The sequence below is a fragment of the Chrysemys picta genome, chromosome 7 (genome assembly GCF_011386835.1).
Source record: "Chrysemys picta bellii isolate R12L10 chromosome 7, ASM1138683v2, whole genome shotgun sequence".
NCBI lineage: Eukaryota > Metazoa > Chordata > Testudines > Emydidae > Chrysemys > Chrysemys picta.
Genome location: NC_088797.1, coordinates 24970340 through 24995954, shown reverse-complemented (window position 1 = coordinate 24995954; position 25615 = coordinate 24970340). Strand labels below are relative to the sequence as shown.

At 39.9% G+C, this 25615-nt stretch overlaps 1 protein-coding gene across 1 annotated transcript in view; it reads right to left on the bottom strand.

Annotated features, from left to right (window-relative positions):
- Positions 1-25386, bottom strand: part of IL17RD (interleukin 17 receptor D) — an 89281-nt gene extending 63895 nt beyond the window's left edge. Inside the window, exon 1 of the mRNA XM_005310021.4 lies at positions 25100-25386. Coding sequence (XP_005310078.2) covers positions 25100-25306 — 207 coding nt within the window. The 5' untranslated portion in view covers positions 25307-25386. The remainder of the gene's footprint in view (positions 1-25099) is intronic.
- Between the last annotated feature and the right edge of the window lie 229 nt (positions 25387-25615).

Sequence of the window (25615 nt, the reverse complement as noted above, 5' to 3'; positions counted from 1 at the left end):
TAGCAACATTGTACTACGCTACCTTAAGGACAGTACGGACCCCTGAAATATGGCGTGAATCAATGGTAATTGTCATTCGAAAGCCTGGGAACCCACTGATGAAGCTGGGAAGCTACAGGCCAATTTCTCTACTATGGGCAACCTATAAACTTCTTGAATGTATCATCCTTAAAAGAATACCCTCAGGCAGGCTTCCGGTCAAAACATAGTTGTTGCAACCAAGTTCTGGCACTCACAACTCACACTGAGGCTGGCTATCAGAAAAAAACCTAAAGACTGGTGCAGTATTTGAAACCTGTCATCTGCGTATGACACTGTATGGATTAAGGGCCTGATGCTGAAATTTACAAAATTATACTTTGCTACCAAATACTTTGCCTGCTGTGGACCATGCTGAGTAACAGATGCCTACAGGTGTGCCTGGGTAATAAGATCAGCTCACCCGTACCATAAACAATGGGCTCCCACAAGGCTCTGAACTCACGCCAACCCTTTTTAATATTTACATAAGTGACATGCCTCCAGCTGAATCATAAAAATGTGGATATGCAGGTGATCTTGCCATGACAATCCAAGCACCAAACCTCCATGACATTGAGAGAGCATTAACTGAGGACCTCCAAACTATACTTCCGGAAATGGAGGCTCACACCACACCCTGGAAAAACAATAGTAAGTGCATTTCATCTTGATAATAGGCGTGCCAAAACCACACTGAAAGTAGCATCCTGTGGTAAAAATGTGCGACATGATTACACCCCAACATACCTTGGAGTGAAACTCAACCGCACCCTCATCTTCCATGTTCACCTTGAGAAGGCAGCTGCACAGATTAAAACGAAAGCCAACATAATTCAGAAACTAGCAGGTACAACCTGAGGTGCAATGGCATCAGTGTTGCGAACATCTGCAATGGCACTTGTATATTTAGTAGCTAAATATTGTGCATTGGTATGGAGCAGATGCAGCCACTCACAACTTGTTGACACCCAGCTGAAGTTGACTCCAACACCAAAGCTACTTTTTCTAACATCGCTCCCCTGCCAATACGCTGAACAGCTGTGACACTCTGCGAAGCTCAGCGAATCCAGGAAAACAGATGTTTTCCTTTCTACCAAGACCTCGACAATGTCTCACACCCCCCCCCACACACACACATCTCAAGCCCCAAAAGTCTTTCTGGAAATATTCGCTTAATCTCATGCAAGCAAACTATGAGCAGAAGGAGGCTTGGAAAGCAGATTGGGCTAAACAAAACTTAAAAAATAAGCATCTTGTGCTGGATCCCATGCAGAAGGTTCCTGGGTTTGACCTTCCACACGCATCTTGATCAACTCTGAACCAAATCCAAACCAACCATGATAGATGTGGACATCTAATGCACAAATGGAAAATCAAGGACCCCTCGGTGTGCAAGTGTGGCTCCCCACAACAGACCATCAAACATATTACTACCTACCGCCCAATTGATAAATATGAAGGAGACATGGCTGCAATAAATTCTGCCACTCCTTAGGTAGCCATCTGCCTCAATCAACTTCAAGTGAAATTGTAGTTGCTGCTCTACACCAGCCATACAAAAGACAAAGAAGATGACTGCAAAGGGGGTCTTTTTTGCAGTTTAGATGTATCCTTAGTAGCATCAAGAGGCAGCACTTCCTTTCAAATCCACTACAGTCAGCAAGGACTTCTATATGTATTGACACTAAGTACTCCCCCTTCCTGAAGGGCTAAATGTGCTGCCTTCATAACATTCAGAGTTTAATTGCTCATGGAATGAGAAACTAGATTTGATATCTAGATATCTTCTACAATGCAATCTTGGCAATGCAAAGGTGCTGTGGATCAGAAGGAAGAAAGAGTCTGTGACTATAGACTCAGTATCTTTAGCATTGTGGAAAGATGGATAAAATACCAAATAACAGTTCCTCATACCTCTCCCCTAGAAGGCAGTCAGATATCTTCCTGTTTCCTCATTTTACAAACAAGTTAATGGAGACACCATATAAGATGATTTCAGGCAGCATCAGGGATAGAACAATTTCAGCCATACTGCCTTTCAGATTGCCTACGCTAAATGTAAAAGCTTTAGTTCCCTTATCTCTGGGCACTGTTACAGTCTCATCCCACAGCAAGGGATAGAATCCAAGATTCTTGCTTCAGCAAATAGTTGCACTTATATAACTCAAATGGCTGCATGTGATAGAATTTGTTTTTTCCAGTTTTTTAAAAAAACATGGTTTATTTAACAAATAAAAAAATCCTTTAAAACATATTCTATAGTTAATAACCATAATCATATATCCATTATGGAGCATTCAACAACAAAATACAGGTGTTCCACACTTTGGTCATTTTGATTGCTGGTGACAGGTTTGAACTTCAAGAGACATAAGCCCCACTGATGGCCCTCTGGTTGCAGCTTTGGAACTTGCAATTGTCAGGGAGTATAGTACTGGTAGAAGCTACTACAGTTCCCCCAGTGACCCTGGCCTTCATGTTAGCAGGCAAACAAAATCTGCTGCCAGTTTCAATGGTCTGCAATGCACACTCCACAGACCCCCAAAAGGATAGCTTGAAGGAACTGGTCCCTCTCTACCAGTGGTCTGCAGCCCTCCCAGTTCCAATCTCTTGAAGTACCCAAAGCTATGACAAGTGATAATAATAAGAATCTGGAATTGTGATGTGTCACGGAGTGTGGGGGAGACAAGGCCTTGCATCCCCGACTTCCTGCAATTCACCATGAATCTCAACCAGCCAGTAAAGCAGAGGTTTATTTAGATGACAGGAACACAGTCCTTAGTTAGGTCCATCTTGGGGTCCCAGGGACACCACAGAGCTAACTTTGATTTCATTAGGAGTCTAGTTACAGGCTGCTGAGCTGAATTCACTTTGGGCCAATGGTGCACCAGCACTGGGGCTCCCCTACTACAAGCTGAAATCACTAAGAGCTGAAATCACAAAAGAGCTAAGAGCTGATTACTAATTACTAAGAGCTGAGATCACTGAGTGCTGTGTTAACTAGTGGGGGAGCCTGAAGCTATATTGCTAAGCAGCTGGGGAGCAGTTTGCGGGACGGCTGGAGGAGCGGCTAGCAGAGCGGAGCAGTTTGTGGGACGGTTGGAGCGGCCCCCGGAACGGCGAGCGGAGGGGAGCCGCGGAACTGAGCAGTTTGTGGGGATGGTTGGAGCGGCCCACGGAACGGCGAGCTGAGCACCACAGCCCCGTTGGGAAGCCTGAGCCACGTCTGGGCCTCCAACCCCCTTCCTGGGTTCTCATGTTACGTGCTCAAGTATCCTCCCTCAAGGCCAGTCTCCCATCCCCCAATGCAGACCGTCCCAGCAAAACTCCCCTGCAACCTTTCCCAGCCAACACTCCCCACTCAGCATTCAAAGAACATATTAAGAACATTCCCACTTCGTCACATGATGTCAATCAAAATGTAGCCATCTAGGAACCAAAGAAGAACAATTCACAAGACCAGCTACCAGTATTGAATAAGAAACATCCACACTTCACCTCACAGAGGAGCAGACAAAGAGAATTGATTGTCAAAGCTGAGTGTCTCTCTCAGGAGTTTTGTTTTCATTCTAACTAAGTCTTTATTTTGAGTCTATCACCATGTTATCCAAGCACCTATTTAGATGTTCATAGCTGTGTCTGCCTTCAAGATTGTGGCTTTTCATTATGACTTCAAAAGTTATAGTGGGAAGAGGAAAGAAGAACAATGTATTCAGATACTGCTATGTACTCATCTAGTTCACAAACAATTGAATTTAAAAAATATATATTGCTAAGTCCTATCAGAGTTAGAACAATAAAGTAAATAATGTGTGTTTTTTAAATACATCTGTAATGGCAAACTCAAAGACTCAGAAGATTAGGGTTGGAAGAGACCTCAGGAGGTCATCTAGTCCAACCCCCTGCTCAAAGCAGGACTAATCCCAACTAAATCATCCCAGCCAGGGCTTTGTCAAGCCGGGCCTTAAAAACCTCCAAGGATGGAGATTCCATCACCTCCCTAGGTAACCCATTCCAGTGCTTCACCACCCTCCTAGTGAAATAGTTTTTCCTAATATCCAATCTAGACCTCCCTCACTGCAATTTGAGACCATTGCTTCTTGTTCTGTCATCTGCCACCACTGAGAACAACCTAGCTCCATCCTCTTTGGAACCCCCCTTCAGGTAGTTGAAGGCTGCCATCAAATCCCCCCTCACTCTTCTCTTCTGCAGACTAAATAACGCCAGTTCCCTCAGTCTCTCCTTGTAAGTCAGGTGCCCCAGCCCCCTAATAATTTTTGTTGCCCTCCGCTGGACTCTCTTCAATTTGTTCACATCCTTTCTGTAGTGGGGGGCCCAAAACTGGACGTAATACTCCAGATGTGGTCTCACCAGTGCCGAATAGAGGGGAATAATCACTTCCCTCGATCTGCTCCTACTAATGCAGCCCAATATGCCATTAGCCTTCTTGGCAACAAGTGCACACTGTTGACTCATATCCAGCTTCTCGTCCACTGTAATCCCCAGGTCCTTTTATGCAGAACTGCTGCTTAGCCAGTCGGTCCCCAGCCTGTAGCAGTGCATGGGATTCTTCTGTCCTAAGTGCAGGACTCTGCACTTGTCCTTGTTGAATCTCATCAGATTTCTTTTGGGCCCAATCCTCCAATTTATCTAGGTCACTCTGGACCCTATCCCTACCCTCCAACATATCTACCTCTCCCCCTATCTGAGTGTCATCCGCAAACTTGCTGAGGGTGCAATCCATCCCATCATCCAGATCATTAATGAAGATGTTGAACAAAACAGGCCCCAGGACCGACACCTGGCGCACTCCGTTTGATACCGGCTGCCAACTAGACATTGAGCCACTGATCACTATCCGTTGAGCCCTGACGATCTAGCCAGTTTTCTATGCACCTTATAGTCCATTCATCTAATCCATATTTTTTTAACTTGCTGGCAAGAATACTGTGGGAGACCATATCAAAAGCTTTGCTAAAGTAAAGGTATATCACGTCCACCACTTTCCGCATATCCACAGAGACAGTTATCTCATCATAGAAGGCAATCAGGTTGGCCAGGCATGACTTGCCCTTGGTGAATCCATGTTGACTGTTCCTGATCACCTTCCTCTCCTCCAAGTGCTTCAAAATGGATTCCTTGAGGACCTGCTCCATGATTTTTCCAGGGACTGAGGTGAGGCTGACCAGTCTGTAGTTCCCCGGATTCTCCTTCTTCCCTTTTTTAAAGATGGGCACTATATTTGCCTTTTTCCAATCGTCCGGGACCTCCTCCGATCACCACGAGTTTTCAAAGATAATGGCCAATGGCTCTACAATCACATCAGCCAACTCCCTGAGCACCGTCAAATGCATTAGATCCAGCCCCATGGACTTGTGCATGTCCAGCTTTTCTAAATAGTTCTTAACCTGTTCTTTCACCACTGAGGGCTGTTCACCTCCTCCCCATAATATGTTGTCCAGTGCAGCAGTCTGGGAACTGACCTTGTCTGTGAAGATCAAGGCAAAAAAAGCATTGAGTACTTCAGCTTTTTCCACATCATCTGTCAGTAGGTTGCCTCCCCCATTCAGTAAGGGTCCCACACTTTTCCTGACCTTCTTCTTGTTGCTAACAATCCTGTAGAAACCCTTCTTGTTACCCTTCACATCCCCTGCTAGATGCAACTCCAATTGTGCTTTGACCTTCCTAATTACATCCCTGCATGCTTGAGCAATATTTTATACTCCTCCCATGTCATCTGTCCAAGTTTCCACTTCTTGTAAGCTTCCTTTTTTGTGTTTAAGCCCACAGAAGATTTCTCTGTTAAGCCAAGCTGGTCGCCTGCCATATTTACTATTCTTTCTGCAAATCAGGATAGTTTGTTCCTGTGCCCTCAATAAGCAGGGATTTGGAGCAATCAAATTTTTGAATTGCTCTGCTCTGGCTCCGCTCCAGCTCAGGACAAAAACCTACTGGTCCAGGCTCCAGCTCCGGGCTCCGCTCCAAAGCCCTGTCAATAGGGCTTCTTTAAAATACAGCCAGCTCTCCTGGACTCCTTTCCCCCTCATATTAGCCTCTCAGGGGATTCTGCCCATCAGTTCCCTAAGGGAGTCAAAGTCTGCTTTTCTGAAGTCCAGGGACCGAATTCTGCTGCTCTTTCTTCCTTTTGTTGGAATCCTGAACTCAACCATCTCATGGTCACTGCTGCCCAGATTGCCACCCACTTCTATTTCCCCTACCAATTCTTCCCTGTTTGTGAGCAGCAGGTCAAGAGGAGCATGGCCCCTTGTTGGTTCCTCCAGCACTTGCACCAGGAAGTTGTCCCAAACACTCTCCAAAAACTTCCTGGATTGTCTGTGTACAGCTACACTGCTCTCCCAAGAGATGTCAGGGTGAAAAGTCCCCCATAAAAAACAGAGCCTGTGATCTGGAAACTGTTGTTAGTTGTCCGAAGAAAGCTTCATTTACTTCATCCTCCTGGTCTGGTGGTCTATAGCAAACGCCCACCATGACATCACCCTTGTTGCTCTCACATCTAAACTTAACGCAAAGACTCTCAACAGGTTTTTCTCCAGTTTTATACTGAAGCTCTGAGCAATCATACTGCTCTCTTACATACAGTGCAACTCCTCCACATTTTCTCCCTTGCCTGTTCTTCCTGACCAGTTTATACCCATCCATGACATTGCTTCAGTCTTGTGAGTTACCCCACCAAGTCTCTGTTATTCCAATCATATCATAGTTCCTTGACTGTGCCAGGACTTGCAATTCTTCCTGCTTGTTTCCCAGGCTTCTTGGGATCGTGTACAGGCACTTAAGATAACTAGCTGATTACCCTACTTTTTCAGTATGAATCAGGAGGCCTCCCCTGTTGCACCCTCCTCCTTGTGTTTCCTCCGGTATCCCAATTCTCCACTTACCTCTGGGTTTAGGTCACTATCCCCCGGTGAACCTAGTTTAAAGCCCTCCTCACTAGGTTAGCAAGCCTGCCTGCGAAGATGCTCTTCCCTCTCCTAGTTAGTTGGATCCCATCTCTTCCTAGCAATCATTCTTCCTGGAACAACATCCCATGGTCAGAGAATCCAAAGCCCTCTCTCCGACACCATCTGCGTAATCATGCATTTACCTCCACAATTCGATGGTCCCTACCTGGGCCTTTTCCTACAACAGGGAGGATGGACGAGAACACGACTTGCGCCTCAAACTCATTTATCCTTCTTCCCAGAGCCACGTCGTCTGCAGTGACCCGCTCAAGGTCATTCTTGGCAGTATCATTGGTGCCCACATGGAGAAGTAGGAAGGGGTAGTGGTCCAAGGGCTCAATCAGTCTTGGCAGACTCTCCGTTACATCCTGAATTCTAGCTCCAGGCAAGCAGCATGCTTCTCGAGTCTCCCGGTCTGGACGGCAGATGGATGACTTCGTCCCCCTTAGAAGGGAGTCCCCGACCTCCACTACCCGTGTCCTCTTGGGAGTGGTGGTCATGGAACCCCCATCCCTAGGACAATGCATCCCATGCCTTCCGGTCAATGGGGTCTCCTTCTGATCCCTTCCCTCAGATGACTCTTCCAAACCATTCTCAGCTGTAGTACCTGTGCAGAGAGCCTGAAAACAGTTTCTTACCTCTATCTGCATTGGGGGTACATGGGTTCTCCTCTTTCTTCTTCTGGAGGTCATATGCTGCCAATTTTCTTCCCCGTTCTGCACTGCCCCCTCTGATTCTTCAACACGCTGTGCCTGCAGTACCAAACGCTGACTTCTACTCCTTTAGAGCTGTTATATGCTATCAATTCCTGTGATTTTTTAACTATTACAAACGGAAATCTAAATACAAATATTTATTTTAATGTTTTAAATATTATTTAAACTCTAGTCTGACTGCATTCAGTTTCCACTAATAAAAGTTACACCCTCTGGATATCACACTTTATAATACACTTAAATAAGTGAAACAGTTTAAGAGTTCCATTTTTCCTACAAATGTAATGTTAAGTACATTTGAAAGCAGGCCAAAGCAAAGGTTACATGTTCAATCCATAAAGTAAGATGTTAGTTACTAATTGTTATTTTCGTACCGTTATATTACCTGACATGAAATGTGATATTTGCAGTCAAATTCACCATCTCACACAGGCTGTAACAACTTGCCAGGACCTTACGTTACTATAGTGTTGCCATTTGCGCTGCTACAGTTCAGATCTGGCAGTATTTCCATTGTAAGCCCCTTTTTGACAAAGACTTGCTCTGACCCAAATCTTGGTACATAAAAGTCTCAGCTGGGGAGTAACTTTTTCTTATATTCTACAAATGGTTAAAACTGGATTGGCCAGTTTAAAAACTGAAGTGGTGAAGAAAAAAAAAGTTACAAATGAGATTCAGATTTTCTTTATTCTGAATTAAAAACAGCTTTCATATAAATAATCATTTACCATTAATCTATAATGTGAAATAATCCCTTAAAAGAACAACAAAAGTCTGATCAAACTTCCCAAATGAGGACCGGATTTCATACGTAGGTCCACTTGCTCATTTCCTGGGCTGACAAGGACTGGGTGTGCTGCAAAGAAAACAGTCAGACTCAGGGTGAGAAGTAAAGCTTTGTGGGTTCATTTCCTGACTTGGTCAGAGAGTCCCTGTGTGACTTTGGGCAAATCACTTAGTCTCTAGGTACCTCAGCTCTCCATCTGTAAATTCAGATAATAATATTTCCTTTCTCCAAACCTTTGTCTGTCAGATCTAATTAGACTGTAAACTCTTCAAAACAGGGACTACTGCTTATCTTGTGCATGTACAGCTCCTAGCACAATGGGACACACTCTCAGCTGGGGTCTTCAGGTGATACTCTAATACAAGTAATTTGTAACAAACCTATAGTGCAATCTGTATACTGTATTATTTCACAGCAATTATTTTTTCACATTTTATTTCCCTGTTTAGGAATGTATTCCTTAGAACTAGCTTATTAAATTAGGTCTTACCTATCTGTGTTAGGTGCTTATTGCTAAGTGTCTTACACAAAACCCTGCATAAAACAGTTCTTAACAATACAAGTAGGATACTCGTCTACTTTTTCAAACACCTGTTTTGCTAGTGATAACTGATTGCCCTGTATTCTATATGGCAGTGTGACAAAAGGGCACTAACATGCAGACTTCTTCCAAAGGATAGCAACCCCTTCTAGCTTTTATTTTGTATATTATCTTTTCTGAAAAGGCTCTCTCACCTTCAACTGAGGAGGAAGCGAGGTCTGAAGTGACAAACATTATCCACATGGACACCATCTGATGGGAGTCCTTTCTTCTGTACCCTCTCCCTGCCCCGCCTCCCCGCAAATTTTCCTTAATATAATGGGAAGCAACCTGGTCTGCAATGAAAAGCAGAGAGTTAAACTGTCACCCTTACTTCAAAACACTTCTGGTTTTTTGTTTGTTTTATTTTGTTTTATTTTACTTTTCCCAATAAGATGATAATAAAGTCAGTATGGAATCTGCAAGAAGCTTGTTGTGCATTTTTGTCTTTGTTATAAGAATTTAATTCAAAATTAATCAGACTAGCAGGCACTACATTTTTGCAACCACATTTTGCAATGTACATATTCACAGGCAACAATGAAAAGATGTTTTAGGAGGATAATTTATTTGTTAACTTTTTAAAGTAAGAGAACAAAAGTGTCCTTTCCCCTGGTCACCATCTTTCTCAAAATATACATTTCCGTTTTATTATTTGCACAGCTTTATGTTTTAAACTACTGAAAACATTTTAAAAACTATTTAATGTGTGAATATGTATAGAAACTCAAATCAGACAGCAGGCAGTTTCCATTAATAAAAGTCACATGCTATAGATATTACACTTCAACATAAACTGTTTAACTTTTTCAAGTGTAAGAAATCCATTACACTAGAAGAACCTAATCACCAGACAGGAGCTTTTTCTTTATTCAGAAAGTAGCTGATTACAAATACAAAGGTCTGAAACTTTGAAGTAGCTTGGCCATGGTACACTAACTCATCTTACTGCTGTTCTCTTGGCTTATACAGACATTTACCTGAAAACACACAATTACTATTCCTTCTGCCAATAAAAAAGGTTTTAAATAATCAATACTGAAATACAGCAAATATAAGACATGTAATCATTTAAATAATACATTCATGTTAAATACCATAATCAAAATGAAACTAATATTGTTTGAAAAGATATAATACACATTTAATCAACTAAAAGTGCTTAATTACGTTGCTATGTACAGTGACTTTGCTGAAATCAGAAACTTTTGCCCTAGACCATACGATTGAAGCGATTTGAAATGGAAATATTTCCTGTCCACTCACTGCCAGTTTCTGCTCCCAGAGTGATATAACAGATGACATCGAGTACAATAAATTCTTTTATTAACCATAAATTTGAGACTGCTTTAGGGATTTGAAGTGTTCAGTTTCATGCTGAAAAAATGTAATGTTATCCACAGACCTTCAGTGTGTGTAACAAAAACAGAGGCACAGGTTATGCTACTTTGATCAAATTTTGAAGAAAAAAAAAGCCTTTTGATTTTGACAATATGTTAAAAAGATTTACAAACTTTTTTTTAATATAAGCCCCAAATAGTACACTGAGCATTTTACTATATGAAACAATTACTCCTAACAAACAAGACTTTGGACAAAAAGTTAATGGTATGCACAGGTTTTCTCCTGCCAGCCATTTTAGTTAAACAACACACAGGAAGTCAGAATTGCAGCATAAGATTTAAGAGTTTAAACATTTAACTGTAAAGATTAGCGAGTTAAATCAAGGCAGTAGTTCTTACAATCTTTACCAGGCTTCCTTTTGTCAGAGCTAACATGAATGTCTAAAAAGCTAATCTTTGAACACTTAACAGGAAGATAAATATGGTATATAAAACACTTCCAGTTAAAGCCTTCATCTACTACACAGAAAATGTCCTGTTATTGTACTAACTTGAGAAGTGGGTCCTAAAACTGCTGTAAGCTTCCACTTCCACTGTAAATAATAACTCACAACAACAACAAAGCTACTTGGAATAAATATGAAACATAAATATTGAAACAATTATTTTCTCTGTTGTAACCAAAACTCATCAAGCCAAAAGAAAAGCAAACTACTAAACTATCACACCGAATTTGCAAAAGTGAAGTTCTGCATGTGAGTGGAACACAATAACCACCAACCAAAATGTTCATATCAAATATAATACAGCTAACCTGAAAAATAATTATTCATACCTATCAGCATTGTTGGATTATACTGGGTTTTAGCCTCATTTATTTTGTGGCTTCTATTCTTGCATTTACTGCCAAAAGAGTAATAAAAAGAAAATTCTGTCTTTGCAGATCATTCTTTAGTGAGCTGAATGTCCCATTTTAAAATCTCTGCATGACATTTCACGGCTAGCGGTCCTTACTCGAAAAGAACCCCAAAAGTGAATGGCATGATTAGTGAATTACTCTTACAAATGCAACTATATGGAAAAACCTAAGCTATACCGACTTGTATTATCCCTAACTTATGAATAAAAGATACAGGTTTTGTTTCCATTGCTGTTCTGGAACAGCATAGAATAATAACTTGTCACCTGTTAAGGGTCAAGTTTTGTTGATATTTTAACTTACGTGTGTGTGTGTGTGTGTGTGTGTGTGTGTGTGTGTGTGTGTGTGTGTGTGTGAGAGAGAGAGAGAGAGAGAGAGAGAGAGAGAGAGAGAGAGAGAGAGAGAGATTGATTAACATTTAATTTCAGTCAAAAGAAAGATAAACCATCAGGTTAATTACAGAATATTAACAACTCAGCCTTTAATCTAGGGATATACTAACTGACAGAATTGTAATAATAGAGCTTTAACTATGATGGTACGGCTTATACAATCCTGATAGTCTTCAACATTTATTTCACTTATTAAACATTTTTCTATTATTAAACAAAAAAAAGATCTGACACTGAAAACTAATTCATGACAAAAACATCAAGGATAAGGGCCAGACTCTCAACTGGCATAAATCAATGTAGTTTCATTGACTTCAGTGGAGCTACACTAATTTACACAGCTAAGGATCTTCCCCCCATGTTGTCTTGAGCTGTTAATACATGTCCTGTGTAACGACATAGAGAGGCTTCAGAAAAAGATTTGATGCTGTAAACAAAATCAAAGATCTTAGCAATTCAGAAGGCCCCTTAAATCCAAATCAGTAGGGTACCAGCACTCCAGCACATTTGTTATGTGCTGACGGAGTTGTTGTCTTTAGGATGAGATGTGAAACAGAGATCCTTGACCACTTATGGTCATAAAAGACCCTATGGTTCTGTTCTGTAATTTTAGTATGATTTTTGAAAGTATAGTCTGTCTAAATTCCCCTTAGAGTTACAACTGGATACACTATTCTTCATTTCCTGTCAGAAAATGTACAGCATTACAATGCACTGTTAAATAACTGCTGCGTTCCACCACAGAGGCAGTTGCTTTTCAGTGGAGGCTGAAATGGTTCCTATATATCCTTTGTCTTCTTCACAAGATTGTAAATCTAAGTTAATGCTTGTGAAGTACTCACCATTTTGAAATCCTCAGATGAAAAGCACAATCAAAACATTAAATATTGTAAATCTTTTAGAATGGTGCTGTTTTATATGTGGTGCATTTCATAATCTAGTGAGAGATTTTCACAGGCACAAATGGAAATTTTCCTCTGCCTTTTTTGGCCAGATTGTAAAAAAACAGGTGCCTAAAATTACATTTTTTGGGTGGAATTTTCAGAAGAGCTAAGTGACTTATGAGCGCAAGCCCCATTGAAAATTAATGGGAGCTAAGTGCCTAACTTGTTAGGCACTTTGAAAGTCCAATCCTGTACTCCGAAGTCATTTAGGTACTTTTGAAAATCCCATCACTAAGGCCTTATTTAGATGCAGGCCTAAATAAGTGGCCTGATTTCCAAAAGTGCTGAGAATCCAGTGCTCCCACTAAAGCCAAGATGAGCTGCTACATGCTAGGCACTTCTGAAAATCAGGCCTCTTATTTAGGCACCTACATATGGACGTAGAAGCCAAACTCTAGGCACACAAAGAGAAATTCAATTAAGTAAATGAGTTTTACCACTGACTTCAGGGAGACAGGATTTTGACCCCCTTTTTAAAAATCTTGACCCTTGCTTCTAACTCATGGGCTATGTCTACACTACAGAGCCTATGCCAGCATAGCTTTGCCTCCTACTGTAGATGCAGCATGCACTGACAGAAGGAAAAGCTTTCTCTACTGGTACAGGAACCCCACCTCCCCAAACAACATTAGCTCAACAGAAGTCTTCTTCTGTTGGCATAACTGCATCTACACTTGAAGTTTTGTGACCATAGCGATGTTGCTAGAGGGTATGTTTTTTTCACACCCCTGACCAATATAGCTATGCCAGTATTAGGTGCAGAGCAGGCCACTTATAAGTGATAAGCACAGGCCCTGACTGTTAATTTGAATCACTTTATAAAACCAAAACATATTTTTCAAAAACAGATAAGATATTGTAAATACACCTCTACCCCAATATAACGCTGTCTTTGGGAGCCAAAAAATTCTTACTGCGTTATAGGTGAAACCGCGTTATATCGAACTTGCTTTGATCCACAGAAGTGCACAGCCCCGCCACCCCAGAGCGCTGCTTTACCACGTTATATCCGAATTCGTGTTATATCGGGTTGCGTTATATCGGGGTAGAGGTGTATGTTACTGTTAAAAACTGTACATATTTTCCTATTATATTTTCTGATAGCCATATAAACCATGCACAGAATACCCACTTGTAATTGTAAATGAACAGCCAGCAGTTTCTAGACTAATCATTTATAATATTGGCTGTTTGGATCAAAACATTTACAGGACAGGCTTTTCAACTTATCAAACATGGTTAAGTGAAAGGTAACAAAGAACCCCCAGATAAAAGTATTATTATCCAAAATTGTTATTATATATTAACTACATTAATATATATTAATGCATATTATATATTAATATGTATATATAAATTATAAAAAAGTTATTTCAAAAACTCAAACTACTTTATAATCAAGTAGTTAAAATAGCTATCTATATGGATATAAACTCTGAAAGCAAAACTTCCATCAATTTCATTAGGGTCACCTAAGATCTATTTTTAATGTTTTTTAATGTTGGACTCAAAACCTTTAGAAAAAGTTATAGGAACATAACTGAGTTAAGCAAAAGAATATTTGATAGAGAAGAAAATAAAATTAAGGTATATATTTAGGTGAAAATATTACAAATTTAGGATTTCAAAACTGTCCTGGTTAACAGAAAAAACAGTATTTCAAAATACAGAGTAAAAGCAATTAGAAAACACAGTTTGAGTGAAATGTATTCTTGCAAGAAATTCTTATGAAGGATCACCTTGAATGCATTTGATGCTGAGGAGACTCCATAACTTTTCTTTACACAAAAGCAGTCATCAGCAGAGCACAACCAGATGTTACGCTTTCTTTTCTTAGTTTCTGTAAACCCCCATGACCTCCTTCAAATTAAAAAAGGGAATAGCATTTTTTTAAAGCCACAGGAGCTATCATTAGTGAAGCATTCTAAGGATTTTCATTAATTCATAGCCAGCCAACCAGGAATTTTCCCACAGCCTTATACAAAAAAAGTCAGGGAAGTCACTGATTGCTTGGTTGGATTTGAATATGGTCAGAAGTAAGATCAGAAATATTTAGTTCCTCCCACTGGAGTGGGGTGGGGGTGTCCAGAAATGAAAATCCAAGTCTGCTCACCAAGAATGATCAAAATTGAGTAGTTCACATTGCCATTTAAAACCCCAGTGAAAGTAAAATATGAAGCATAAGTTTAAATCACTTAGGAAAAATCAGATACAAATAAATTAAATGAATTAGAAACATTGATATAGACAATTTTTAGAAATTGTTCTTCAAAAATGTCATAAAAAAGATGCATGTCCAGTAAAGAGTACATTTTTAAAATGCAGTGCAATTCATAAATTAAATGTATTCAAATGACTTCTTCCTAAGGAACTTGATTTTAGCAAAGTATTTAAAACTATATGCTAGACTAGAATATTATGAGTTTGAGCCTGTCAGGTGCTTACACCCATTGAACTCCATGCGGGTTGAAAGGATTCAACACCTTGGAAGAGCTGGTGTTGAGTACTGCCAGTTTGGAAGCCCTTATAGAATATTCACTACCCAAAAACTTTATTAACACATGAATTAAAGCTGACTAGTTGTGCCAGGTATCCTCCCAGAACATCGAGTGCACCTACTTTTAAATCTCTTGAATCCAGTTGTTACACACAACAGTACTCCTCACAACCTTAACTCTGCCCCCGGAACTAATACGATAAACTGGGGATAGTATGTTTTGGCCAGGGCTGCCCTATAATAAACGGACATGAGGAGTGTACCATTTTATGTGGTATGGTGTGACCCACAGAATTGTATTCTCTCATTTATCTGCACGCCCTCCAACTGTCCTTCACTGTGTTAGGGACAGGTATATTGACTAATGCTGGGATTAATTGCAACAAGTAGCTGCATCTCAAACTGTGATACAAAGAGTGATGCATCGGTACCCAATGGATCTGGGACCCCTCATTTCTGTGCTGAATTATGCGGGTTATGCAAATAGAGGAGCACAATATTCTTGTTGAGGGATTTGTAACAGTCTGACGGTAAGCATAACAGTGTACTACAGGGCAGAGATGCAGGTCGTGTTGTAAGGGGAATCCTGAGGACAAGAGTCAAGGGGTGCTAACATTTGGTGCGACAGGGTGCTGTTAGCAGCTATAAATTGAGCCTTTGGAAGCCAGCACCCTGGTCACTTAGAACACCCAGAGCACTGGGTGTAGTTAGAATAGGAGAGGCTTAGGTAGTTTGGGCTTGGAAGAGTAGAAGGGATCATTTGCACCTGTAGGGAGCCTGATGAACTAATTAGGTAATTAGCTTGCCAGATGGGTAGCTCTGAGAAGAAAGCAAGTAGTATGAGCCAGGGAGCAGGAAGGGGGTTCCAGACAACTGCTGCTCTGTTGTGATATATTTGGAGCATAAACCACAATAAAGACACTTGGAACCCTGCTGGACCGTGTGGTGCTTAATTCACAGAGAGTGTTCACTAGTCAGTGTTTCCAGGAGGTGAAGAGGGAGCCCCTTCACAGGTGGTTTATACAGAGTAGGTGAAATAGTCAACTATAGGCCAGGCCTACCCAGCTGGGATTCATGAAGTGTGCCCCAAATGCAACTTTTGCCTTACTCAGGACATAGTGTGACAGTTTCTCCTACCATAGGCATCCCCACAGTATCCTATATCATATGGAAAAAGAGTGCTATGATGTCTGTCAGAGCAGGTTGGAGCATCATTCAAGGAGGGCAGAGTTAAGGTTACAGAGAGGGGCTGGTATGCACCGTAACTCATCTTTTCCTGGTTTCAGAGATTTAAAGTATAAGTGCACTTGACATTCTGGAAGGGTATGTAGCACTGCCAGTCAACCTTAACTCTGTATTAATAAAGTTTTGGGGCAGTGAATGACCCTTGTTTTTTCAGTGAGTGGTGGTAATGATGGGGGTCTGACTAGGGAGTACCTATGCACGGGCACAAGAAAGTTTCCTGGGAACACATTACTGGCAGTCTGTTACCATCTCTGGCCTCCTCCTGGACTCTGCATGTCCCCAGTATGGGTGGAGGGGCAATGAGGAGGAAGGTACGTGGTAAACCAATGGGCTGTGAGAAGCACATCTACCAGCTGGAGGCAGCAAAGAGGCATGGATGAAAGACTCAGATACCATACTCCATTTAGGGCTAATGTAGGGGGAAAGCGCCCTGCACAACACTCTGAAGTCTAGGAGGATTGCTGAGGTTTGAAGTAGCCTGTTCATCTCAATGGGTGATCTCCTCACCACCTTCCCAAGTCTACCCCATCCACTGTTATGAACTATCAGTTTTCAGGACAATCTCACCGTGCATGTAGGTTTTAGAGCAACTTTAATATTAATATCATCTCTTTATTGGGGGCTGAATCTGAAGAACGCATTGACCAAATGACTTCAAATTTGTATGCAGAAGCATACCCCTGTTTCTGTTGTGGTATGCAATATTCAAGATAATCATACTGTTCACACAGATATTAGTGAAAATTAAAAGAAGCTCATAGTACGGGAGGGGCCTTATATTGAGAATCCCTTGTTCAAATGACCCCAAATTTGCACTGCAAACGCTATCCCAGCCTCTGTTACAGCATACCTATTTTCAAGACAATCCCCCTATGTGTATGTACTTTAGAACACTTTGATTATTAAAATCGGCTCCTTATTTGGGGCCTGTATCTGAGAAACCCTTGAGCAAATGATCCCACTTGCACCACTATATCTTTTCATTTTACCGGGATGAGAAAGGTTCTACAAAACTTCTGGCTTTTAGGTTAGACTATCATTTACAATATTTATTGCTATTTGTGGATTGCTTGATTTTTTTATAACCCTTTGTGAAGGGAGAATGTCATTTGAGGTTTGTTCTGCCTTTTTTTTTTTTTTTTTTTTTTTTAAAGAACTACAATTTTTCTAAGGAACCTCAACATTTTGAAGGGGAAAATCAAGAGGTCTGAACCCTTAGTTTGTGTAGCTGGATTAATTATTGTAGAAAGTGTAAATGTGTTTATTTTTAATGAAAAATATGGGTTACTGATTTGATTTATACAATATTCTGACAGTGCATTAGTCAATGTTGACGTCACATAAGTTTTTAGAACAGAGCTCTCTACTATGGGTAGTTTCCTGATACTTAATAAGCACTTTGATCATACTGACATTGATGAGAGTCACAGCTACTTTCTTTGCTATACATACCTCACACTCAGACCCACTGTTCAGAAAATGAGTCAGGAGCATGTGGCATGGTTACATTATCCTAATGCTGCTGCTTACTAGAATCTTTAATCTTCCCTCTATTTAATTAATGCTATTATTCTTGACAATTCCTCTAAAGTAAAATCTGAGTATGCATAACGATTGCAGGCAAAACTTCCAGAAGATGACCCTGCACGATGCAACTAATGTGCACAAGACAGCCTCAGAAAACTCCCAAGTGTAGGTAGGACTTGAGCTAATTCACAGTACATGGGTGGTGCTCAGGTTCAAAAGCCACAGTATGTCATCTTTTAGCCCCCAATTAATCTGATGTCAGGCTGTCTGCAACCATCCTGGATTGCAACTAAACTCTAGTCCTGATGCACATGGGCAAATTTCTTCCTCTGACATGTCAACTTGGTTCAAGCCATATTGTAGATCCAATTTTTACCTTGAATAATTTTTTTAATCTTGCTTTCTCAAAGTAGGAGTGGGTACCAGACACTAGCCCAGATCAATCTTGAGTGGATGATATCAATTTGGGGAGGATCAGAGCCACAATAGGCAAAATAAAGTTACAAGAACTGTAACATTTTGATTCCATTTTGATGGGGAGAGGAATGGGCTGTATCTTGGAAACCTCTTGCTCAAACAACCACAAATTTTGATCACTAATTTTACCCTAGGTCCCGGGAGGCACAGCAATTTTCAAGACAACCCAAATAAGCATGTGGATTTTAGAGAACTTTTTAAAAATCATCTGTTAAATAGTAAGCTATTATAGTGGTACTATCAACTCCTTCTATCAGAGTGTTTGTCAGACCATTTATTTCTAAGCGTTTTACAAAGCAATACTACAATTTGAAAATGGGTTATTAGAAATGGGTCCAGTGGAGTTTAAAGATCAGTCAGATTTACTAAGAAACATCTGTAACATGGAAACTTGTTATAGCTAATGTTAAACAATATGCACTTGACTTCCCTACATTGCTCAGTATCCGCTGTCCACATTCATGCATGTTCATGGCATACTTCCAAGAATTAACTTTTGGAAGTACATTTTGTATGTTATATACACTTGATACAGGTGCCGCGTTCAATTGCAGAAATAAACAACATTAAATAGATTATTTTATAATTTCAACTGATAGTACTGGTTTATTTTTAATATTTTTTCTATTTTTATCCATTTAAATTTTCACTTTTCTGGGAAATTATGGGAGAGGTCAGACAATAATTATTTAATAACAGTAGACATTGACATTCAAAAAGTTAAAGCTATACAACTGTTAAAACACAAATTGCCAATATCAAATGTGAAAATATTCAAAGTAACTATCCCTAAATCAAAGTCTGATAAGTGCCCCAGCAGCATTTTTCTTACTTTGTCTATCTGTAAATTTCAATTATCCACGGATATATTTTTTCAGATATTTTTGGGTGTGTATCATGAAACTGACTTTACCGAATTGACTGATAAAAAACTAATCCTTCCAAGACTATTTATCATTTTTTTAAAAAAGAGACCCCTTAGATTATATGGGTCAATATTACACTTTTCACACCACTGTGGAATTCTGGGGTCACTCATTCTACAGTCTGATGACAGTTATTGTGAAACCCAGGAAGAGATGTTTTCAGTATGCTATTGAATGCACAACATATTGCTAAAGTAGCATAAGGCCTAACATGCTGGAAAAGGAAGCATACAGAAGATGTTTAAATATATGGCTCAGCTAACAGGATTTAGGATAGTCACTAAAGTGACAAAGGGGTTCAAAACCATATATTTTTGTTAAATAAATATTGCACATCAGAACAGCTGCAGGAAACCATCCATTACTGTAGCAAACTGCTATATGCTGTAAAGTAATCATTATTCTCTGATTTTAATCTCTTGTGGAAACTCATACAGAGGCACAAGTACAAGTGTAAACAATGGTGACTATAATTGTCAAAGCTTGGAAAGGTAAATAGCTGGATGAATTTACAATTGCAAAAAACGTGATAGGATAAAATCTTTTTTTCCAGTTTCACAGTTTATATCTAATCTCGAAACAGGGTTTCAAATATATATGCATTTAAAATAAATCAAGCTGAATGTCCATTTGAAAGTAATAAAAAGTAGCTTAATTAAAATAGCTCCTATGACTTGCCCTTCTTTCACAAAATTGGTTGTCAAAATTAATATAATTTTATGCGGAGGGAAGAACAAGGGAACACCACAAAATTAATGGAGATATATAACCTGAGATATAAATTATATGTGTTTTTTCAAATTGTGCTATGCTTTATATATCAGTTTTTACACATAATGTTCAGTTTTATGTTAAGCAGATAAACAAAGCATAAATACAGCATAAAACTTCAAGGTAAATTGTTAACTTTCAGAAAAATAAAAATAAAACTTTTGGAGTTTCCTCCTTCAAGCACCATTGAACATTATTGGGAGCATTACACTTCATATTTTACAACCACAAGTAAAGTAAAGAGAAATTCTTTTCACATTTAAAAATTGAAGACCAATTTTAGTCTTATTGTTCACCAATAAAACTTTGCACTCCTGTCATTTTTATAGTACCCTAATAAAATGCCAAATTAATTGGCAAACTTCAGCCTTTGAGCAGAATTAAATGGGCAAATTCACATCAAAGCTTTGTTTCATCATCTTTGGACGGATCTGTTGGAAAAGACAGCTGGTCCTTATTAAACACCCATTTAAAATGTTGCAGCTTTAATGAACTAACATCCACATTACACTAACATTATCAAGTAATTAACTAAAGAAAAGCTAGAGTCATCTAATGATGGCTTAACTTTTTTCCACCAGTGGACAAGAAAATATTTAAATCTATGAAATGAATTAAGTATTTGTTTTGCTCCTCAAATAAATTATCTAGATTTTGAAATTAGTCTGACCGATACATTTGTTTCAAGTTGTTAAGAGGCAACTTTTGTTTGTTGAAATCTAAACCATGGCATGCATTATAAAGAGGAAACAAATCCAGTCCATAATATTGCTGGGAGGCCTTCAACTACAGAGATGCTTGTTAGGTCATGAGCCTTTTGAATGTCCTGAATAGTCAAAGTACACAATTACACAATAAAATGCATGTAAAAGATTAAAGATGCATTTTTATTGTCAATATTCAGAACAAGTTTATTATAAGTAAACTGGAATAAGTTTTCATCATTTTTCCTCTCTGAATGTTTTGTGCATTTGAAAGCCAACTCTGAAAATACATTACTTGCACTATTTAGACTAAATGCTTTTTATGGAAGAAAGGCTCAGACCCACTATAAAACAATTGTAATGAAGAGACATCTTTCTGTTCGAGTAGTGTATATACTTAAATTGTGTTGTTGGTTTTTAAATAAACATAAAGCAGTAGGCATGCTGTAGTTAGCATGTTTTTTATGGAAATTTAGTTAAGTGATCTAGGCTATGTCTACAATACAGAGCCTAAACCAGAATAGTTATGTTGGCATAGCTACGCCAGCACAGCCCCCATGTCTGGACACAAACTTCTTCTGTTGGTGTAGAACAGGGGTAGGCAACCTTTCAGAAGTGGTGTGCCGAGTCTTCATTTACTCACTCTAATTTAAGGTTTTGCGTGCCAGTAATACATTTTAACGTTTTTAGAAGGTCTCTTTCTATAAGTCTATAATATATAACTAAACTATTGTTGTATGTAAAGTAAATAAGGTTTTTAAAATGCTTAAGAAGTTTCATTTAAAATTAAATTAAAATGCAGAGCCCCCCAAGCAGTTTGAGTGCCACTGAAAATCAGCTCGAAAATCAAACTTTCTGAAGATCAGAAAGTTTGGGGGGGGGGGGGAGGCATGGGTAGAATGGATTGCACACATAGCACCTGGCATGGGGAAGGGAATCAGGAACCCTAGCATGGGAGAGCAAGGGGCCACACAGGAGCTCATGGCATGAGGGACGGGATGATGAAGACTGCAGAAAATCCCTGGAATAGAAGCGGATGGGAGGATGGCACATAGGAAGCTTCTGGGGGAGAATGGAGGAATGCAAGGAGCCCCTATTGTGGGCAATGTACAATACTATTTGTTTTTTTGCTTTAAAATATGCCAAATGCTATATTCTCTCTCAGTCAATAGTCTCATTAATCTTATGTTTTAGTCCGAACACAGTCAAAGGCCTGATCCTGCAGAGTTAAGAATGTGGAAAACTTTACTCACATGAGTAGTCCCATTGGAGTCAACAAAATTAGTTATGTGAGTAAAGTTACCCATGTGCTTAACTCTTTGCAGAACTGGGCCCCAAATATATACAACTAAATTTTAAAGCTCAGTCCTTCATTCCTTACAATACCTACATGGGGAAATTAACCGAAATAGCTATTTCAGAATAAGTGTCCACACAGGGAGCTATTCCAGAATAGCTATTGTGCTTTAAATTTCAATCCTAACTCAAACTTGTACAACTTGCAAATGTAGATAAGCCTTAAAATTCTCACTGAAGTAAATGCGTGAAACCCTGGCCGCACTGAAATCGAAGGAAGTTCTGCCACTGAGGTTAGTGAGGCCAGGAGGATTTCACTCAGTGAGACTACTCATGTGCTCGTAAGTTACACATATGCTTAACTGTTTTGCTTGTTCAGAGCCATGTTGGTCTTGCAGGACTGGGACCAAACTACTACAAAAGAATGCACTGCAAGTATTCACATATTTTGCAACTAAAGTTGTCAGGACCTGTTCCATAACCTTTAGATTTTGCAAATTCAAATGATTAAGAATAAGCTGAGGGTCTCTGAATTGAAACAGCAAATATTTGCAAATATAAATTCTTACCAACACAAATCTACACTATTCCTTTACCAAATGAAGTTTTTACTGCAATAAAACAAAGACAAATTTCAAATATTTACATTAGATTAAAAGCAAAAAGATTATAGTATTTTTTAGACAAGTTCATATTTTTTTGTTCTAATAAATTAAGCAAACCTAAGCAGAATGTGACATGAAAATTTCACATATGAGGAAAATGAGCATGAATTTGGGGAAAATAAATAAAAGTGCTCAAATTGAGGGGGGGGCAGGTTTTCCCCCCAATGCAATTGTGAGAAAAGTGTGACATATCCACACAATTCTACCAGTGATAAGAAAAATAACACACACATAGATAAGTCACATTCTATCTCTTGTTTAATTACTCAAATATCAACAGTTAAACAATATTTTTTTCAATACTATACTAGTGAAAATTAGCTTAACAAGCATTGTTTTACTCAAAACACATTAGACATGCTTGCTATTCATCTCTCTCTATAAAGTTTTTAGATTTGTTCCTGCCCTTAACCTACAGATTAGAAACCATTTATAAATAAGCTACAATAAGAATATCTATTTGAATAAGGTACAATTACTTCAGGGCTTATGTCTTTTCAATCAGTCAGTGTCCCTGCAGTGTTTAGAGTGGCAGAGGGGAAGTGGCCTGTGGTTAAACAGAGGAAATACCAAGGAATTTTAATAGAGCAAATAGTCTCTTTACTTCCTACAGGGTAGCACTTCAAAGGCAGCCCTGCCCCAGAGCAGACAATGTGTTACAGGGGCCATCAGTCATTTAATAGTATGTCAAGTCTATTCAAAACTTACATGCACTCCAAGATAAATACCACACAACCAAGACAATGGGTCCCTTCCTGCAGTCATTCCTCTGGCAAAACTCCCACTTAAATCAATACGAGTTTTCTCAATTAAGAATTGTACTACAGAATAAGATTCATTATCTAAAAAACTGGTCAGGCAAATTTGCTAACTGGAAATAAAAAATATATTGGTAACACAGTCTAACTGATTGGAATGTTTGTTTAGGAAATTAAAACCTTAAATTTGTTGTATGTGATACAAAAATAAAGGTTTTCTTCACAGTAACTTGAAAGATTGTGTTTTTAGCAGATTTATTACAGGGGAGCATTTTAAAAGCTTTACATTAAACAGACCCAGATATAATCAGTTTAATATATACAATATAATTCATTATGTAAGGAAAAATCAATTAAATATATATTGCACATTCCTCTAGATGTCAAGATAAGCAAAATTAATCAAGCATTATAACTCCTAATAGGTAATGACAGTATATTTAATAGCTGCTGCTGAACCTGACAGAAATATGTATGCTGGTAGTTTGAAATATGTGGCGCACACGGCTTACATCTTGTGAAACATGAATACTATAGTAAAATATATTTTGCTAGTAAACCGTGACTTAAGATGCAATATGTGAAATTTTTCTCTCTCTTACATAGTTTCCAGTGTTTTCTAACTTCCAGTGAATTACACTATTCCCTCCATATCCCTGATTTGTGCCTTGCAGGAACTTTTTCAAATGTTATGATCTGAAACTAATGACATCATTAGTGAGAATCTAACAAAAAGAAAGGCAATGAAAGTCAGTCTTTTCCTTCCTATGGTCCTTGGAACTCCACAATTTAACTAGAATTCTCGCTAGCCTTTGTGGGGAGAAAACACTGAAAGGTGATTTTTGAAAAACAAACAGGAAAACGCAGCAAGAAAAGTCTGAAGCTAACGCACCAGGAGCCGGAACAAAAGGTAAAGACCAATAACGGAATGTTTCACCTTCCAGCTCCCCCCCTCCACGCCCCCCGCCAATTTACTTTTCCTACATCCTATGTCTGATGATCAGGCCTGAAGCTAAGACCCCAAGCCGGCCTCGAATCATTAAAATAACAAAGCCCAAATGATCGCCTTTTTATCCTGCTGGCAGGGCAGGTCGAGTTAAGGAAGGAGAGAGCTGCGGATAAAGGACCTGTTGAGTGACTTCTTCACACTCGCTGGTTAAACGATGCCTCGCACCCCCAGGGCGAGAAACCAGTAACTATCCCTTCTCTGGAAATGCCACCTTTCCTCCTGGCCGCAAATTACCAGCTGCAGAGCCTTGGAGCAGCAGCAAAGGAGTTGCAGAAGAGGCTCCCCCCTCCCCCCCGTACACTGCCCAGCGAGCTCTCCTTGCATATTCGGGAGAAGCAGCAAGTCGGACAGGCAGGTAGGCACCACACCTGCATTGCTCAGATGGGCTGGGCTGCAAAGAGTCCGCTGCCCACGGGACAGCGCTTGCGAGGCTTAGCTGGGAAACTCTGGCATCTCCCCACGCCACTCCGCCAAATCCTGCAAGTTTGGAAAACCCAACTCAGCGCATGAATCTGCCCGATTGTGCGGAGAAACAAGAAACAAAGCTTCAGTCCACTCACCCTCCATCCACACGTGTCGGCCGCAGGCTCCCGCCTGCTGCTGGGTCCTCCGGCAGGCCCAGCCAGCTGGTGACCCTTGAAGCAGGCGATCAGAGTGAAGAAAAAGGAGCTGAACTGGAGCCAAGGTGCCATGGTCTGCAGCGGCAGTGCACGGAGACTGGAGTCTGAGCAGAAGCAACAGCAGGAGGGGGGGTTAGCTGCGTGCATGCGCGAGAGAATGTGCAGCTGCTGCCCCCCCCCCCTCCCGCATCCCTGCTGGTGTCAGGGGGGCTGTTCCTTGCGAAGAGAACTACAATAACTGTGTCTGGCGCAGAATGCAATCGTTGTCCCTCCTCCCCAGCCCCTAGTCATGTACTATTTTTTGGCAATGAAAAGAGATGCTGCTTCAAAGTCTTTGCCTCTAAGGAAGGCGAGATTACTCAGGAACACCACAGCTCCAAAAAGGAAAGTTAGCAAGACTTGCATACAAGTGTCTGTGTGCACGTCTTTCCCATGGGCCTTTAACTGTCCGTGTCC